This window comes from Gasterosteus aculeatus, chromosome 21 (assembly GCF_964276395.1).
Source record: "Gasterosteus aculeatus chromosome 21, fGasAcu3.hap1.1, whole genome shotgun sequence".
Lineage (NCBI taxonomy): Eukaryota > Metazoa > Chordata > Actinopteri > Perciformes > Gasterosteidae > Gasterosteus > Gasterosteus aculeatus.
This window is the reverse complement of record NC_135708.1, coordinates 20,756,208-20,776,836: the sequence shown is the minus strand read 5'-3', so window position 1 is coordinate 20,776,836 and position 20,629 is coordinate 20,756,208. Positions and strand designations below refer to the sequence as shown.

General features: G+C 47.8%; 1 protein-coding gene across 1 annotated transcript in view; it reads right to left on the bottom strand.

The window, feature by feature from the left end:
• Positions 1-1,157: 1,157 nt before the first annotated feature.
• Positions 1,158-20,629, bottom strand: part of LOC120813002 (sodium channel protein type 3 subunit alpha-like) — a 70,363-nt gene continuing 50,891 nt past the window's right edge. Inside the window, exons 22-31 of the mRNA XM_078096374.1 lie at positions 14,366-14,486; positions 10,865-11,019; positions 10,412-10,585; positions 9,995-10,117; positions 9,255-9,530; positions 6,722-6,775; positions 6,327-6,464; positions 5,908-6,012; positions 5,001-5,271; positions 1,158-3,774 (exon numbers count right to left, since the gene is read on the bottom strand). Of these exons, the coding sequence (XP_077952500.1) occupies positions 2,438-3,774; positions 5,001-5,271; positions 5,908-6,012; positions 6,327-6,464; positions 6,722-6,775; positions 9,255-9,530; positions 9,995-10,117; positions 10,412-10,585; positions 10,865-11,019; positions 14,366-14,486 (2,754 nt within the window). The 3' untranslated portion in view covers positions 1,158-2,437. The remainder of the gene's footprint in view (positions 3,775-5,000; positions 5,272-5,907; positions 6,013-6,326; positions 6,465-6,721; positions 6,776-9,254; positions 9,531-9,994; positions 10,118-10,411; positions 10,586-10,864; positions 11,020-14,365; positions 14,487-20,629) is intronic.

Here is a 20,629-nt window from a genome sequence, read left to right as displayed (position 1 = left end):
CATTTCTTTTTCTCCGTTGTGATATTTTGAGACTCTGGTGAGCCGGAGATGTTGAAGCGAGTCAGTCTTTGCAAACATTTCCTCCAGTGACCCCTCAGGACCTCTCAGGACCCCTCAGGACCCCTCAGGACCTCTCAGGACCCCCAGCATCCTCCAAACTGCACTTTCCTGCAGACTTCAGTTCATAGGACCGTTTTTAAAAGCAAACGTCTAAATCGGCCAAACGCTGTGCTGCTAGTTCCCAGTCGACCAATGGGGGGGCATGGCTTGGCTTGGAGGGGGGGGTCATGTGTAGCAGGCACACTCTGGGTCTATTGCTACTGAAAACAGCCCTTCAGCACAACGGCAACCTGAAATACGCCTCCGCAGTGTCTTAGTACCTAGTTTATATGGTTATCTATTCGCAGCAGGAGCTGTAGAAACTCTTATTTGTTCTTTTTTACTTTCAGTAAAGCGTTTAGTAAAGGGGGGTCGGGGGGGGGGGGGGGGGGGGGACGGACAGACAGAGGCTCGAAATATTGATGTTCAAAGCCGACTGAACAAACACACTCACACACACACTGACGTGTGCTTTGACACTTTGTCTCACTGTAGAAACGAAACTCCCCGTCAGGGGAACCGGGCCGAGCTCGTGTTGTTGTGCACGTTGAACCAGCTTCATGCAGTGAGAGCCCCCCCCCCCCCCCCCCCCTCGTGCCCCCCACACACACACTTCAAAAGAACTCACTTAAAAAGGTTTCATCCGTTATTGCTAGACGCGGGTCTGTTCTGACTTATTCTAGTTTCTGTGCAAAATGGACGGAGAGCAGCTCGCTCGACTTCGACAGCGTGCAAAGGGAAATAAATAAGAAAACTCGCAGGTGAGAGCTCATAAATAAGTAAATACGTAGCTCAACGGGGTTAAGTTCTTCCGAAGAGTCTACTTTCAAACTTCAAAAAAAAAAGAAAGGAGTGATGTTGATTCCTGAAATTGTTTTGTTTTAAAAATCGTTTTAAATATGCAGTGTGGCCACAAAGGGACTCAGAGCTCATCTATGTGCCACGTTCAAAGGGTCGGTACAGGAAGCAGGGAGCAGAACAGGAAGCAGGAAAGGAAGCAGGGAGCAGAACAGGAAGCAGGAAAGGAAGCAGGGAGCAGAACAGGAAGCAGGAAAGGAAGCAGGGAGCAGAACAGGAAGCAGGAAAGGAAGCAGGGAGCAGAACAGGAAGCAGGAAAGGAAGCAGGGAGCAGAACAGGAAGCAGAAAAAAGGAAGCGGGGAGCAGAAAAGGAAGCGGGGAGCAGTCTAAACGAAGCGATGAAGATGATGAAGACGCCGTTTGGACTCCGAGTTGAGTCGGACTCAGGCCGGTGATTCGTCCAGAAGGTCGTCGCTGAAGGTCAAAGGGCGACGTTAAGCACATTCGTTAAGTTTAAAGGATGAAGGAGATGAACCGACGTGACGCATGATGCGAATGTTTGATTCTTCAGAGAAGCTTGGTTGAATTATTTTGAAATTTGATTTAAGTGAATAATGAATTCACGCGACGAGTTCCACTTCACTTTTAACCATCGAAATCATATTGGAACTCTTATATTGGTTAATAAAATTAGCACTTGATCCAGATTCATTTCACGTCACTGGTCATTTTTTGAATCATTACATTTCGGCCGTGTGGTTGATAACAATTTAGTATTTGGTGCAACATTTATTTTAGCTTCAGCCAGACTTTAAATTATAACACACTCTATTTTTGTAAGAAGCAGAGAGACGTTTAGACGAACCTCCAGGAGGAAGCGCCTGGTCCACAACTTAAAGTCAATCAACGTGTAAACTCAAAAGTGCAAAACGATAGTCGAAGTCGCTTCTCGGCTGTTTTTGTTTGCTTTTTGTGCCCTGACTCCGCCCCTTTACTCTTCTTCTACTGGCCGTACGCAACAAGGCCGCCTATTGTTCTCTTCTTCAACTTACTCTAAAAAATATAAAAAATAGCAATAATCAAATTGCTATTTAAAGACTGGAGACAAGTTCTACTTTTACTACGAAAACATCTTGAAATCATCGTCGGCGCCCCTCCTCTCCCGAGAGTCAGGAACGCCGTCGCTCATTCTGAGTATTGATCACCTGCGGGGAGGCACCCCGCCCCCCCCAGGCCCTTAAATGATGGGCATCTGATATACTTGTTCTGACACCCTTATGGCTGAGGTCAAAGGTCAGACGGAGGTTGACGGGATCTACGCTTGTGTCTTTCACTCTGAGGAAATGGCGGCGTTGACTCCGCCCTCTCCTTTAAGAAACTCCAAAAGTGAGTTCAGGAACCTCTAACGGAATCAACATGGAAAGGTAGCAGATATTCCACCCGGCTCCGCCTCCTCGGCCGTGGTACATTCAGTAAAACAAAAGATCAATCAAACGGGCCTAACCCAGAAGACCAGGACCTCCTCATATTTGGTCCACGCTATGGTACCGCTTCCTGCCGCCCGCGAGGGTCTCTGGCCACCGCCGGTCGTTCGCTCGGTTCTTCCCTGCAGCAAACACCGCCGTCGCCGGCCACCGCCGTCTCCACCTCCGTCTCCAACGCCGTCTCCACCGCCGTCTCCACCTCCGTCTCCACCGTGATGACGAGCGGGTGGAAGATCTCCGACGTGGCTCGCGTCACGCTGTCGTAGGACGGCGGGGAGGAGGTGGAGGACACCGTCCCCAGCGAGCTGGAGCCGTAGTTCTCCCTCATCATGGCGGCGATCAGCCCCTCCTTTTCTGGCGCTTCCTCGAATGCGTCCTCGCCCTCTACCCCGGCGTGCCGAGGCGTGGTGATCTGGCGGTACAGGTAGGAGGCGGCCTTCAGCTGCCGCCGCACCAGGTGCCTGCGGAAGCACCTCTGGATTACCGCGGCCGAGACGTCCTCCTGCTTCCTCCTCAGGGTGGTCGTGATGGGCTCGTAGGAGATCTTGGAGGGGTTGGCCATCATGAACTTTTCCTCCATCTGCTGCTTGAGGGCGTCCATCTCGCCCGACTCGCCCAGCACGCGCTTGGTGAAGGCGAAGAGGATGTCCAGGCAGTGGATCTTGTCCCCGCTGACCATGGGGAGGTCCATGGTTATCAGCTTGATCTTGTTGGGCTTGCTGATGCGCAGCGGCTCCGACAGCGAGTCGGCGAAGTCGGACAGCTTGGCGTACTCGATGAACTGCGTGGCCTCCGAGTCAAACTTCTCCCAAACCTCGTAGAACATCTCAAAGTCGTCCTCGCTCAGCGGCTCGGTGCTCTCCTCCGTGGCCACGCTGAAGTTCTCCAGGATGATGGCGATGTACATGTTGACCACGATGAGGAAGGAGATGATGATGTAGGTGACGAAGAAGGTGATGCCCACCGACGGGTTCCCGCAGTTCCCCCGCACGGTGGTGCCGGTGTGCGGGACGTTGGGGTTGCACTCCTCGGGCGAGTTGTTGAGGATCGGGCTCAGCAGGCTGTCCCAGCCGGCCGAGGTGGTGATCTGGAACAAGCAGATCATGCTGTTGCCGAACGTCTCGAAGTTGAACATGTCGTCGATCCCCGCCTGCCGCTTCACGTAGGCGAAGTTGGCCATGCCGAAGATGGCGTAGATGAACATGACCAGGAAGAGGAGGAGCCCGATGTTGAACAGGGCGGGCAGGGACATCATGAGGGCGAACAGCAGCGTCCGGATGCCTTTGGCGCCTCTGATGAGACGCAGGATCCGTCCAATGCGGGCCAATCGGATCACTCGAAACAGCGTTGGCGACACAAAGTACTTCTCGATGATGTCGGCGAGCACGATGCCTGAAACACAGGGAAGAAAAAAGTTCATCTGCGGACCTGCAGGTCAGATCCAGCTCGGCCAACGCTGAATTAGTTACAGTTTAGATTAACAGAACAATAACAAAGCAAATCAACAAAAAGTCCTTCATGTAGAGCGTTGTCACGGTGACGTTGCAGCACGCTAGTTTTAATACGAGTTGGAAGAACAGCGATTGTCATTTTCTTTTGTACTACTCGATGACAACATGATGACGTCCCAACAAGGAGCCCTTAAACGCTTCAATCTGCTGATAAGATGGACACGATCTGGAGGGTTTTGCTACGGGATCATTTCATCTGCCACCAGTGAAGCTCTTTGCAGTTAAATGGGCTGAAATGGACGAGCTCAAGACCATTAGTTGGCCAGCATCGTCCTTTCGTGTGAGGCCATTCCTGAGCGTTACATCATCTAAAAGCCCTCCGTTCGGATACCCCCGTTGACGCGTGGCAGCCACACCTTGATTAATGGGTTCTGGAGGGCTGAAATGGGTTCTGGACTCTGTAATTCAAGCGTCTTCTCCTTGTTATCCGGGATGATAAACTCAAAGCGCCGCGCACATCGCCACCTTTCATCCATTTACGGCTGACGGACGAGATGAGCGGGGGGAGAATCGAGGGGGAATCACCATCACGTAGTATATCAACTGCCCCCCCCCCTCCCATCCTGACACATCCCTCACACACACACACACACACACACGGCTGATGTAACGGGTCAATCATGTTTGATTTGTCCCCAGGGAGCGCCCTCTGGCACCTCTGATTGCTGCCGTTACCTTCACCTCCCCCAGGCAGCCTCGTCTCCGCCGCAACCACACACACATAATCACACGCACACGATGTGGTCACAACGCCGATAGCTGAGTGACCCGCCTCGTGGGTCCGCGCTGCCTCGGTTATGTCATGTGTGTTCCCGGCGTGCGGGGCTGTAAATGACCACACGGGACCTTGGTGCAGAGGGAACATCAAGGCCGCCCGGGTGGTCATTTTGTCAGCGAGGTAATTGTAAGGCGCACATTGTGTCACACACACACAACACACACTCGGCTAGATGTCTGTGACACAACAACGTTTACTTGTCTGATGCACAAACAGGTCATCGAACGCCCCTCTGGTGGACATGAGGTCATGTGACCCTGGTGGAGTTACTACTGCAGCGCTTCTATGAGCTCGTCACATCTTCGCTGTCAGAAAGCCGCCGAGCTCACCGACGATGGAGAGGATGACGACCACGAAGTCGAAGATGTTCCAGCCCACCGTGAAGAAGTAGCATCGCAGCGCCACGATCTTCAAGAGGCACTCGAAGGTGAAGACGATGATGAAGGCCAGGTTGATGTTGTTGAGGATGCGCTCCATCCGGGGCGACTGCTCGTCCGTCTCCACCATCATGGTGATCATGTTGAAGAGGATCAGCACCATGATGATGATGTCGAAGGCCTGCTTCCCCACCAGGTCGAAGAAGAAGCCCTGCACGGCGTTCTGGGGAGACATTTGTTTCATTAATCTACTTTTAGTCTATTTATGAACTCACTTTTGCAACAATATTGTGAAAACAGGTATTTTATTTTGCTCAAAGAAAAATCCCTTCAGTTTCTTTAAAGAAATAGTTATTTCAGAGACTCGCTGATCAACTGAAGCACATTGAAGAAGCGCGTTTCAGAGCGTTTCAAGAGCGTTTCAGAGAGTTTCAGAGAGTTACAGAGCGTTTCAGAGAGTTACAGAGAGTTTCAGATAGTTTCAGAGAGTTTCAGAGCGTTTCAGAGAGTTACAGAGCGTTTCAGATAGTTTCAGAGAGTTTCAGATAGTTTCAGAGAGTTTCAGAGAGTTACAGAGCGTTTCAGAGAGTTTCAGATAGTTTCAGAGAGTTTCAGAGCGTTTCAGAGAGTTAGAGAGTTTCAGATAGTTTCAGAGAGTTTCAGATAGTTTCAGAGCGTTTCAGAGAGTTAGAGAGTTTCAGATAGTTTCAGAGAGTTTCAGAGCGTTTCAGAGAGTTACAGAGCGTTTCAGAGAGTTTCAGAGAGTTTCAGAGCGTTTCAGAGAGTTTCAGAGAGTTTCAGAGCGTTTCAGAGAGTTTCAGAGCGTTTCAGAGAGTTTCAGAGAGTTTCAGAGCGGTACCAGAGGTCTTGGGATCGGCTTCTGGGGCTTCTTGGAGCCCAGTTTCTTCATGGCATTGTAATACTTCTTCTGCTCCTCCGTCATAAAGATGTCCTGTCCTCCTAAGTAAACAAACAACGACACCGTTATTTTACACAACAACACGCTGGGTGGGTTACCAATACACAACAAAGTCACAAAACTGCTACAAAGAGACAAAACAACCACAAAGAGACGCAAAACAACCACAAAGGGACAAAACAAACACAAAGGGACAAAACAAACACAAAGAGAGGCAAAACAACCACAAAGGGACAAAACAAACACAAAGGGACAAAACAACCACAAAGGGACACAGGTAGGAGAGGTTACTACTTTAGGTGAAGACAGCAACGTGTTATTGTGTAGTTGTGTTTTGTATTTATTTGTTTTGGACTCATCTTTCTCTTCTGCTGGTTGAAGTTGTCGATGATGACACCAATGAAGAGGTTGAGGGTGAAGAAGGAGCCGAAGATGATGAAGATGACAAAGTACAGGTACATGTAGAGGTTGATCTCCTTGATGGGCTGCTCCTCCACCTGACAGGAACACAAACGTTTACTTCCTGTTTGGTCTCCTCATCAAACATCTTGTCTTTTGTCTCGTCCCTCTTGTCCCTTCATGTTTATCTGATCGCAAACAACTTGCACTTTAATTTCACCCAATTTCTGTCTTTTATTTCAGATTCAGCAACTATTTAAATCTTTTTCGCTGTATAATTATTGAGTTTAATCTTTAATAATAGAATCCTTCATTTGACCTTTTCCTTAGAACTGGAAACGTCTCTTTGACTTACGGCTCGTGAGTCCACTGCTGCGTACATGATGTCCATCCAGCCTTTGAAGGTGGCCTTGGAAACAAAACAGACAAAGAGATTGAACTGTGATTAGTGATGAATATGACGATTACAAATAATAATCTATGGAATCTACTGCAGGATCGCAGGACGAGATGTTCTTCTTCAGGACACCACAAAAGCTACTGGAGAAAGGATGGAGTGTTAGACAAAAGGATCAGGACTTCGCTGAGACTGGTTCATAGAGGATCAGGACTACGCTGAGACCGGTTCATAGAGGATCAGGACTACACTGAGACCGGTTCATAGAGGATCAGGACTACGCTGAGACTGGTTCATAGAGGATCAGGACTACGCTGAGACTGGTTCATAGAGGATCAGGACTACACTGAGACTGGTTCATAGAGGATCAGGACTACGCTGAGACTGGTTCATAGAAGAAAGACGTAGAAACTTCCGGTTGTCATTTCTCTGCACCTCGACACACAAGACCACGTCCTGTGAATCACCAACAGACGCCACGTTTGCTTTAGTCAATGACAGATCAGTCAGGCTTCAGAGATAAAGAGCAGGTGGAAAGCAGAGGTCTGAGTGGGCGCCTGCCGTCCGTCACTCAGGCCTAAAATCAGCCCGTCGCCATGGGTTACCACCTGTTATTATTATGGGCTGCACGAGACGTGGCACGCTGTAGAAGATGACGGGATCGGACACCAATTTTTTAACGTATATAATCAGTATAATTCTGTGGTACTTGTACATCATATGGTACTTATACAACACAAAAACACAAAACAACTTCAAAGAGACACAGAATAACTACAGAGAAAGACACAAATCCTTGTCAGATGATTGCGGCCGGGTTCCCAGAATGCATTTCGGGCCGACTTAACCATTTTGCTCTCCACGCAGACTGAACACCTGCGATCAATTGATTCCCGCTCACGTGATTGGTCAATACTTCTGCGATACAAACAGGAAGCAGAAGGCTTCCCAAAGACTACTTTGTGCGGCTACACGTAGACACAATGTCGCTGCCCTGAATGCTTCATGGATCAATAACTCTTTCTTTGATCATCACTGTAAGGAATCTAATCATTTAACACTAACTGAGGACTCAAGGTTTCAGATGTCCACTGATCCAGAGTTCTTCCTGGATAATTTTGGGGGTTTTGTTTCCTTTTTGCAGCGTGGCGCTATTTGCAGATGCTAATGGAAGGGCTGCCTCCACCAACCGTTGCCACGGCAACCGGCCAAACACAGGGAGCCTGCGCTCTCCAGTTTCCTTGAGCCGACAAATTCTTCTTCTTGATCCCTCCATCCCCCCCGCTTCCATCTCGCCTCCTTCTCCAGGACTCATTGCTGCCGTCACTAAAGGTTAAAAATCAGATTTAAAATCACCTCTGGATACGATTTGATCGATGTGTCCTTCGTATCGATGACTTTGGAGGAACGTTAATGATATTTTGTGCCACTTTCCGGAGCCGAAGATACTAAATAAAAATCTCAAACATCTTTCCTCTTTTTCATGGATCTCCCCGTCCTCATTATCTCTTCCTCGCTCTGTCTCCATCTTCTTTTCCATTTACAGTTTGAACATATTTTCTTACGTTTCCTCCCTCCCTCCCTCCCTCCGTCTCTCCGTCTCTCCGTCTCCCACCCACTTGGCTGGAGTCGCTCTAAAAATAAAAGCCTCTCAGACTCTGATTGATTGGAGGCTCTCAGGACTCTGGTGGTGGGCGACAAAGAGAGAGAGAGAGAGAGAGAGAGAGAGAGAGAGACAGAGAGGAAGCAAAATGATGGGGAGATGGAAAAAGGAGGAGAAGATGCAGAGGTTGAATAATTGTCGTTGTCCATGTTGTGTTTAATGGCGGATGATGGAAAGACGGAGAGTAAAGAGAGACGAAGCAAGACTTGGACGAAGAACGATAGAACGGTGTGAGTTAACAGGGAAGCATATCAGGAGACTAAAGTATCAGGAGCCTAAAGTATCAGGAGCCTAAAGTATCAGGAGACTAAAGTATCAGGAGACTAAAGTATCAGGAGCCTAAAGTATCAGGAGACTAAAGTATCAGGGGCCTAAAGTATCAGGAGACTAAAGTATCAGGAGACTAAAGTATAAGGAGACTAAAGTATCAGGAGCCTAAAGTATCAGGAGACTAAAGTATCAGGAGCCTAAAGTATCAGGAGACTAAAGTATCAGGAGACTAATGTATCAGGAGCCTAAAGTATCAGGAGACTAAAGTATCAGGAGACTAATGTATCAGGAGACTCAAGTATCAGGAGACTAAAGTATCAGGAGCCTAAAGTATCAGGAGACTAAAGTATCAGGAGACTAATGTATCAGGAGACTAAAGTATCAGGAGACTAAACTATCAGGAGCCTAAAGTATCAGGAGACTAAAGTATCAGGAGACTAAAGTATCAGGAGACTAAAGTATCAGGAGCCTAAAGTATCAGGAGACTAAAATATCAGGAGACTAAAGTATCAGGTATAGTATCAGCGGCCAAAGCAGAAGACAGAAAACAACCCTCACCACTTGCAGCAGCGCCAGGTAGCCGGCCCCCACGTTGTCGAAGTTGACCTTGACCTTGGTCCAGTAGAAGCGAGCTGTGTCGTTGAGGGCCTCGCACTCCGACTTGTTGTTGACGAGCGCCGCCTCGTGGATGTGACCTGTGCGGTTGACGCAGCGGCCGAACTTCCCGGCGAAGAGGTTGACGCCCATGATGCTGAAGATGAGCCAGAAGATGAGGCAGACCAGCAGCACGTTCATGATGGAGGGGATGGCCCCAATGAGAGCGTTCACCACCACCTGGGGGGGACAAGAGGTTCATCCTCAGGGACAACGACTGAGGGACATTTAGGACGTGACGCGGTACTTCCACTAAAGGACCCTACTTCATGAAGTTTTAATGTACTTTAATGAGTTTGACACATAAATACAAACATGTGATTCGGCGTCAGTTTCGAATAAATTGACATTAAAACATCCGTTTGTGATACATGAATGAATACTTAAATATGTAGATAAATAAACTGCCTGCTCCTCCTGCCCTCCTCATTACACCCACAATGCATTGCTCCCACCCAGAAGCCCCGGCTGAGCAGCAGATCGTGGATTTATTTCACACAAAGGAGATGAAGAAGAAGAAGAGGGGGAGACGATCGTGGAAGAGTGAAGGCTCGGACTTCTTTCCCAGCATGCATCACGAGTCAGCCCCCGGCTTTCTTTAAATGAATGTCGGGGGGGTTGTTGTACCAATACTGGGCTCTTACCCTCATGCCTTCGAACCTGGAAAGGGCCCTCAGGGGCCGCAGGGCCCGCAGGGTCCGCAGAGACTTGATGGCTGCAAAGTCTGAATAACCCAACGTGTTGGCCACCAAGCTGACCAAGGAGACCTGGAGGGGACACAGGGACAGACACGGAGACAGAAGCGGGACGGTTAACTACTAGACCAATGGGAGGCAGAGACTGGATTAGAGGAGAGACTCCCCCAGGAGAGGAAGCCGAGACGAGGGAGTCGAAAGAAGCCTGGTCCTTTGACCTTTGAAAGTTCTGCCTCAAGTACCTTATTGCTTTTATAACACGGTTACCAGCAAAATTATAAATAGTAAGTAAATTGCTGCCTTTCAGTACAAAATAGTCTTGGCCACCAAACATTTCAGTAGTCGATCGCACATCACACATCTCACATCGACGATGAGGAAGTCCAGCCAGCACCAGTAGTTGGTGAAGTACTTCTTGAAGCCGTACGCGAGCCACTTGAGCAACATCTCCAGGATGAAGATGTAGGTGAAGATCTTGTCTGCGTACTCCAGCACCACCTTCACTACCTTCCTCTGCTCGATGTAGATGTCCTCGAAGGCCTGGGGGGGCAGCAGAGAGGCAGAGGTCATCAATGACGTTGTTGTCTGGGGCGACTCAACGAGAGCTTCTGGGCAGAAACATTAGTTCAGTAAAGTAGGACCAGTGTGAAGTGAAGCAGACCAGTGTGAAGTGAAGCAGACCAGTGTGAAGTGAAGCAGACCAGTATGAAGTGAAGCAGACCAGTATGAAGTGAAGCAGACCAGTGTGAAGTGAAGCAGACCAGTGTGAAGTGAAGCAGACCAGTGTGAAGTGAAGCAGACCAGTGTGAAGTGTCCTACCAGCGCTCCGGAGCTCAGGAGGATCATGAAGATGATGAAGGACTCGAACCAGCTGTGCTCTACGATCTGATAACACGTCTTCCTCAGTCTCCACCATCGCTGACCCAAACCCACCGAGGTGTCCACGTCACAGCACCGGAACCTGGACACACAGACTGAGGGAGAGAGACACCCACGGGGAGAGAGAGACACCCACAGGGAGAGAGACACCCACAGGGAGAGAGACACCCACAGGGAGAGAGAGACACCCACAGGGAGAGAGAGAGACACCCACAGGGAGAGAGAGAGACACCCACAGGGAGAGAGTTCATTCGTCTTTTTGTCCTCGTCTTTTGACTCTTGATACTTGTACGTTATTAATTCAGGAATAAAGAATAAGAGCTTAATGAAGAGCTTAATGAAGAGCAGGTGTTATGTGGTGTTTCCGTCAGACGTCCCTTGAGATTTCTTTACATTTGAGTTTTTTTTAAATCTGGCAGAAGTTTTCAGATGTCTGATTCTGATTCCGTGGTTTGGGGCTCTGATTACATCGGCTTCCTGTTGCCGTGGAAACAAACAGGCCTTTCTTTTCTTATCTGATGACAACAAGCGAGTGGAAATGTGACACTCAATCAGAGTTATTATTAATGTGTGTGTGTGTGTGTGTGTGCTCTGAACAGCTGAGACCAGCAGTCATGTGACGTTAAACTTTGACTGGACTCCAGGAAGTGAACACAGAATCCATTCTAATGTCTCACGTCGTAGAACTGGTTTAAACGGTTTCATTTACGGATTCAAGTGTTCGATCAAAGAATTGTGTTTCTTTTTTCACTATTTATATCATTATAAGTTGTTGTTCTCCAGTAAAGACGTGTTTGAGTTCTGCGTCATCGTTGTTCTGCTTCCACACAAGAGCTGGACTTTTATTCTGAAAACAAAAAACACCACGAAAAGACGGACTGCCGGAAGTTCGATATCGGGCCACGCCTTGCTCAAGGGTACTTTGTCTGCCACAGCAGGTGCTGCTGCACATCATACACACAGACACACACACACGCGTGTGCACGCACACACACACACACACACACACACACACACACACACACATTCCCTCTCAGTTGTGTGTCGTGCATCTTCACAACATTAACCAATGAGTTGACATTTAAGGACCAATGGGGCAGTTAATCCAACCCCCCCAAAGTGTCTGTGTGTGTGTGTGTGTGTGTGTGTGTGTGTGTGTGAGACTTCATCTGTGGATATTTACTTTTCCATGTGACCTATTTCTGTTTATCTGCCTGCACACAGGCAAACGATGCATCTGTACTTGTCAGGTTCACATGTGTGTTTGTGCATATTACTGTGTGTGCGTGTGTGTACGTGTGTGTGTGTGCGTGTGTGTACGTGTGTGTGTGCGTGTGTCTTAACGAGTAATCGCGGCACACGTTTGCTCAACAGTACCGAATGTTTTCTCTTCATTTGATTAATATATTTCTGTATTTATATTGTCTAGAAAAATCTCAAACAAGTTGCCTAAAGTAGTTTTATTTAGTTTTTAGTTTTACATCTTTTCAGAACATGAAAGATCCCAGAGGGATTCATATGTTTGATGCTCCTTCTTAAACATCCAGAAAAACAATTATAAATTATTATTGTATTAATTAAAAAGCTAAACCAAATGAGTAGAATATTGAGTAGAAAACAGAAAAAGTACTAATGATGCTAAAACATATTAATGCATCAATCATGATGCAATAAACGTCCTGCACGTCAACTTCTTCTGCTGGGTTTAAAGCTCATCCTCCACAACCCGTGCAGAGCGTTTCTACAGCGGCGAGTGATCCTTCTACAGATCAGTGTTCCTCTAAATCGCCCGTCGTTCTCTTCCAGCCAATCAGGTAAACGCGGGACACCTGAGAGCCAACCGCTGACCTCCTTCCACCCAGGAGGCGTCGCCCCGCTCGTTAGCGCCGACCTTCTCCTCCCGCGCCGTGAATAATTCTCCCGCCGAGAGAGCGAGTGTCGCCATTCAGGCCGACGGAGGTGGGGGGGGGGGTGGGGCGGTGACCTCTGATGTGAAGGTTTCTGCTGGATCAGGAAGAAGCCAGCGCATCCATCTTCTAAGTGAAGCAAAGCTGATTCAACACCTGCCGCTTTTCCTCCTCGGGGGGGGGGGGTCTACTCTGGGTGGAGGTCTACTCCGGTCAAGGTCTACTCTGGGTGGTAGTCTACTCTGGGTGGAGGTCTACTCTGGGTGGAGGTCTACTCCGGTCAAGGTCTACTCTGGGTAGAGGTCTACTCTGGGTGGAGGTCTACTCCGGTCAAGGTCTACTCTGGGTGGAGGTCCACTCTGGGTGGAGGTCTACTCCGGTCAAGGTCTACTCTGGGTGGAGGTCCACTCTGGGTGGAGGTCTACTCCGGTCAAGGTCTACTCTGGGTAGAGGTCTACTCTGGGTGGAGGTCTACTCCGGTCAAGGTCTACTCTGGGTGGAGGTCCACTCTGGGTGGAGGTCTACTCAGTGGGGAGGTCTGGTTTGTCAGATCACTGCACGTCTCTGTCGGATCATCTCACCTCTGAAGGTCAAATGGGATTATCCTTCATAAACGCTGATCCGTACTTTGGCCAAACCAGAATCCACGAGGAACCGACCACCATCAAATCTCTGCCGGTGCAGAACAGCTGAGGGACATCTCTGCTGAGTCTCTGCTTCTCATTAAGCTCACGTGAGAGTTATTGGGAAAGCTCGCTGTGGAACCATCTGGTCCATAGAACCGGCAGCAGAACCAGCACCATGGACAGCTCTCATTGAGAGGCTCATCGAATGATCTCTGAGAGGAACAATTACCAGTCTCTTTAATATCTCTCCTGCAGGTCTCCTGCTACCACCATCCCACCTCTGCAGCTCATCCAGAATGCAGCAGCTCCACTGGTCTTCAACCTTCCTAAGTTCTCCCTCACTCCTCCACTCCTCCGCTCTCTTCACTGGTACCGGTGGCTCATCCAGTTCTAAACCTGGTGCTCACGTACCAGGCTGTGAATGGATGGGGTCCAGCTTCCATCCAGGACCTGGTCCAACCCGACATCCCGACCTCTGACCTCTCCGCTCTGCATGTGATAAACTGCTTGTTCCTCCTCACTGAGAGCAAAACACTCGACTAGATCTCCACTCTTTGCTGTCCTGCTCATAAATGTTGGAAGGAGGTCTCAGGACATCAGGACCACAGAGAGCTTCACATCTTCAGACTAAAGACACACCTCTTCAGACTCTACCTCCACTAACACACTAACTGTAGCACTTACATTGGACTTATAATGGTTCTTATCTACAGCAAGTTGTAAACTGGCTCATTTGATGAAATCACACCTTCTTGTTTCTTGTTGTTCTGAGTTTGTGTCCTCATGGTTGAAATGTTCTTATTGTAAGTCGCTTTGGATAAAAGCGTCAGATAAATGACATGTGATGTGATGTAATGTGTGTGTGTGTGTGTGTGTGTGTGTGTGTGTGTGTGTGTGTGTGTACTCACAGTCGGGGAAGCAGTTGTCGGGGTCCGTGGTCTCCTCAGCCATCTCAGAGTACTCGTCCTCTTCCTCTCCGGGCTTCCTCAGGTCCACCGTGCTGCCCTCCGATAGGCTGATGACCTCCTGCTGCGGACAGACACGACCAATCAGATCCTCCGCCTCCATGTCAACGCCATCCACCGAGTACTAGTACGCGTGTACTAGTACCTCACAGTCCTTATATACTAGTACCACACAGTCCTTGTGTACTAGTACCACACAGTCCTTGTCTACTAGTACCTCACAGTCCTTGTGTACTAGTACCACACAGTCCTTGTGTACTAGTACCTCACAGTCCTTGTGTACTAGTACCTCACAGTCCTTGTCTACTAGTACCTCACAGTCCTTGTGTACTAGTACCACACAGTCCTTGTGTACTAGTACCTCACAGTCCTTGTTTACTAGTACCACACAGTCCTTGTGTACTAGTACCTCACAGTCCTTGTCTACTAGTACCACACAGTCCTTGTGTACTAGTACCTCACAGTCCTTGTCTACTAGTACCTCACAGTCCTTGTGTACTAGTACCTCACAGTCCTTGTGTACTAGTACCACACAGTCCTTGTGTACTAGTACCTCACAGTCCTTGTCTACTAGTACCTCACAGTCCTTGTGTACTAGTACCACACAGTCCTTGTGTACTAGTACCACACAGTCCTTGTGTACTAGTACCTCACAGTCCTTGTCTACTAGTACCACACAGTCCTTGTGTACTAGTACCACACAGTCCTTATATACCAGTACCACACAGTCCTTGTGTACTAGTACCACACAGTCCTTGTCTACTAGTACCTCACAGTCCTTGTGTACTAGTACCACACAGTCCTTGTGTACTAGTACCTCACAGTCCTTGTCTACTAGTACCTCACAGTCCTTGTGTACTAGTACCACACAGTCCTTGTGTACTAGTACCTCACAGTCCTTGTGTACTAGTACCACACAGTCCTTGTGTACTAGTACCTCACAGTCCCTGTCTACTAGTACCACACAGTCCTTGTGTACTAGTACCTCACAGTCCTTGTCTACTAGTACCTCACAGTCCTTGTGTACTAGTACCACACAGTCCTTGTGTACTAGTACCTCACAGTCCTTATATACTAGTACCACACAGTCCTTGTGTACTAGTACCTCACAGTCCTTATATACTAGTACCACAGTCATTGTGTACTAGTACCACACAGTCATTGTGTACCAGTACCTCACAGTCATTGTGTACTAGTACCACACAGTCCTTGTGTACTAGTACCTCACAGTCCTTGTGTACTAGTACCTCACAGTCCTTGTGTACTAGTACCTCACAGTCCTTATATACTAGTACCACACAGTCCTTGTGTACTAGTACCTCACAGTCCTTATATACTAGTACCACAGTCATTGTGTACTAGTACCACACAGTCATTGTGTACCAGTACCTCACAGTCATTGTGTACTAGTACCACACAGTCCTTGTGTACTAGTACCTCACAGTCCTTGTGTACTAGTACCACACAGTCCTTGTGTACTAGTACCTCACAGTCCTTATATACCAGTACCACACAGTCCTTGTGTACTAGTACCTCACAGTCCTTATAAAGTAGTACCACAGTCATTGTGTACTAGTACCACACAGTCATTGTGTACCAGTACCTCACAGTCATTGTGTACTAGTACCACACAGTCCTTGTCTACTAGTACCTCACAGTCCTTGTGTACTAGTACCACACAGTCCTTGTGTACTAGTACCTCACAGTCCTTATATACTAGTACCACACAGTCCTTGTGTACTAGTACCTCACAGTCCTTATATACTAGTACCACAGTCATTGTGTACTAGTACCACACAGTCCTTATATACTAGTACCACACAGTCCTTGTGTACTAGTACCACACAGTCCTTGTGTACTAGTACCACACAGTCCTTATATACTAGTACCACACAGTCCTTGTGTACTAGTACCTCACAGTCCTTATATACTAGTACCACAGTCATTGTGTACTAGTACCACACAGTCATTGTGTACTAGTACCTCACAGTCCTTGTGTACTAGTACCACACAGTCCTTATATACTAGTACCACACAGTCATTGTGTACTAGTACCACACAGTCCTTATATACTAGTACCACACAGTCCTTGTGTAGTACTACCTCACAGTACTTGAGCACTGTGTGTACTAGTACATCAGAGTACACTCAGAATGAGTCACACTCAATGTTACATAATCTTGGACGAGGAAACAAAAACGTCCCAAACTGCCTTCTGTTCACTTTGAGTCTGAGATCTGTACAAAAAAATCAACGTCAGGAAAGACCCCCCCCCGCCCCCCCTCCCACCCCCCCTCCTTCCTTCAGCTGACTTGAAAGGCGCCCGCTTGCTAAGCATCATGGGAGTTTAACTTTACAAAGGGACGAGGGAGGTGGAGGGACTGAGGAGGGAAATCTGGCGAGTTCTGTTGAATGTCTGGTCACAGCAGGGGAGTGTGTGTCTGTCTGTGTGTGTGTGTGTGTGTGTGTGTGTGTGTGTGTGTGTGTGTGTGTGTGTGTGTGTGTGTGTGTGTCTGTGTGTGTGTGTGTGTGTGTGTGTGTGTGTGTGTGTGTGTGTGTGTGTGCGCAGGTGAACCAAATACCTGAGTCAACAGCCTCCTCATGAATACATTCACAGTCTGGGAACAGAGAGCAGTCGCTGTGACGAATGCCAGCCTTGGACACACACACACACACACACACACACACACACACACACACACACACACACACAGACACACACACACAGACACACAGACACACAGACACACACACACACACACACACACACACACACACACACAGACACACAGACACACACACAGCCACACACACACAGACACACAGACACACAGACACACACACACACACACACACACACACACACAGACACACACACACACACACACACAGACACACACACACACACACACACACACACACACACAGACACACACACACGGCCTTGGGCAGCTCAGGTCCATAATGAGGTTTAAATATATTTCTATTCATAAGCAGTTTCCTCCGTGCAGACGAGCTCAAGCTGTTACACACACTAAAATTACAAAGTAATCAGATTACCTCCATCAAAGGAGGAGGAGGCGGCGCGTGTGGTCTAGAGACCTGTCAATCAGCCTGTAGCCCCGCCCCAAAGCATCCCCTGCTTTATGGTCTATTGACTCTAAATGGACCATAATGACTAAATGAACATCCTGCTGTACTAAAGTCTGTGTGTGTCTGTGTGTGTGTGTGTGTCTGTGGGTGTGTCTGTGGGTGTGTGTGTGTGTGCGTGTGTGTGTGTCTGTGTGTGTGTGTGTGTGTCTGTGTGTGTGTGTCTGTGGGTGTGTGTGTGTGTCTGTGAGTGTATGTGTCTGTGTGTGTGTCTGTATGTGTGTCTGTGTGTGTGTGGGTGTGTGTGTGTGTGTATGTGTCTGTGTGTGTGTGTGTGTCTGTGAGTGTATGTGTCTGTGTGTGTGTCTGTATGTGTGTCTGTGTGTGTGTGTGTCTGTGTGTGTGTGTCTGTATGTGTTGCTCACCTTCAATGATGCATTCAGTATTAATAGAAAACACAGAGGAATGATAAGTAGCTGCAGGATGTTGTTTCACTGTCTGTGACTGTGGAGATGACGGACACACACACACACACACACACACACACACACACACACACAGACACACACAGACCACTTCAAGTGGCTTAAACGTGGTCGTAAACACACTCACTCTTCTGCTTCTGATTTGACGTCTTAAATATTAAATCTTTTTTTTAATTTAAAGTATATTATTTAATCCATATTTTTATTTTTTAAACTATAATTGAATATCTGATATGTACAAGTTATAGATAGTTATTATAATACTGAGTCCCTTCTAATCTATTGAATAGGGAAATGTTGTGTCCACACAGCTGACCACACCGAGTCAAACCGGTTTGAACCACTTTCAAAGTGAAACCCGATATGGAGCCGAAGACGAGAGATAAAACTAGAAGGTTGATGTATTTCTATGAGTAGAGAGCAGTCGGGGTGAGTACAAGTACATCGGGTAGTTATACTCCTACAGAACCCAAATAACGTCCATCTGGAGATTTACTCCACTGTGACCTTTGACCTCGGTGACGCACGGGACGATAAAGAGCGGCTCAGATATTGAATGGTCAGGTAAACAGGGAGCAGCATGTTACACACATGGGGGTGTGGCCTGTGGGGGGCGTGTCTACAGTCTTTGGTCAGGAGTTCATTTTTTATGATTTCAGTTTAATTTGTTAGATTCAAAGATTCTGTAAAGTCACCGAGGTCTTGTAGAGGTCACTGAGGTCATGTATAGGTCACCGAGGTCTTGTAGAGGTCACTGAGGTCATGTATAGGTCACCGAGGTCTTGTAGAGGTCACTGAGGTCATGTATAGGTCACCGAGGTCTTGTAGAGGTCACTGAGGTCATGTATAGGTCACCGAGGTCTTGTAGAGGTCACTGAGGTCATGTATAGGTCACTGAGGTTTTGTAGAGGACACTGAGGTCTTGTAGAGGTCACTGGGGTCATGTAGAGGTCACATGTGTCTTGTAGAGGTCACAGATGTCTTGTAGAGGTCACAGATGCCTTGTAGAGGTCACTGAGGTCATGTAGAGGTCACAGATGTCTTGTAGAGGTCACAGATGTCTTGTAGAAGTCACAGATGTCTTGTAGAGGTCACTGAGGTCATGTAGAGGTCACAGATGTCTTGTAGAGGTCACAGATGCCTTGTAGAAGTCACAGAGGTTTTGTAGAGGTCACTGAGGTCATGTAGAGGTCACTGAGGTCTTGTATGTCGCGTAGAAGATAAGACCTCCCCAGGTTGCCCTTGAGCCAGGCAGCAGGCTGAGGGCTGATTCAGCTTTGAGCGGCTCCTCCTGCTGGTACATTATTTACACGATAAAGGAATCTCTCCACGCTGAGTCAGCAGCTGTTGAATAATTCAGACGTCAGAAATATGACATTTGACAGCAAAGCGAGCGCCTCTTAGTGTGTACAAGTACACACACACACACACACACACACACACACACACACACTCTGACTCCTCCCACCAACCTCTCAATCTCTCTGATTGGGCGACAGACGTTTTGGGGAAACAAACTGCTGTGTGTGTGTGTGTGTGTGTTTGTTTCTATAACCATGTTGTTATTGGTTAATATATTATATATATAATATATATATATTCTTGTATCATTGTTATTTTAATAATAAATATGATAACACTAATAAACATTTTTGCATTGCAATCATTGTTGTTATTGTTGTTATCATAGATACTTATAAGTAGAGGACGTGTCCCTGCATTCAGACTGGACCAACCAATGATGTGTTCAAGGGTCTCTGTAGGAAGTCAGTAGATCACAGCGCTGCAGCTGGAGTCCTCGCAGAGACCAAAGTGCATCACATCACAGATTTTACTGCCTTGTCTACTGTGATTAAGTTTTTGTTATTTATAAAAATAATATAAGGGGGGGGGGCAGCTGTGTCTCGTGTGCGTGGAACACCTGGTGAAGAACACGCCCCTTAAGGTGCTTCATCACAGGCAGGTGGTCTCACAATGGAGACAGCCGTGACCTTTGACACCAGATATGAGTATTAATAGAGAGAGAGAGAGGGAGAGGGGGAGGGAGGGGGAGGGAGGGGGAACAGGTGCACAACATGATTAAAGAGAGAGGTGATGGCGATGATGAACTGAGTCAGCACAGGTGTGCACACACACACACACACACACACACACACACACACACACACACACACCTACACACACACAACACAGCACGACACAAATCTGTCATTTCCTGTTCCAGCTACTGAACATCCCACTGCCTTAATACACACACACACAGACACACAGACACACACACACACACACACACACACACACACAGACTGAGGCAGGCGCACACACAAGGTGTCTGTGGCTCAGTGGGACTTTTGTCCTGTGAATAGATGAGGAGAGACAGGAGGGCTACACACACACAGACACACACACACACACACACTAATGTATCCCCTCTTAGCGCTAACACACGCAGCGATGCAGAGTGAGACAAATGCCGGACCATAATGCACTGCATGCCAGAGGCCTCTGATTCTACATGAGGGACCCTGTTGTGTGTCTGTGTGTGTGTGATGAATTGAGCCGTTACAAAGAAGGAAAGTCTGTTTTCGAGGGACAAAATATTCAGAATAAGTTCAACTGATGATATTAATGA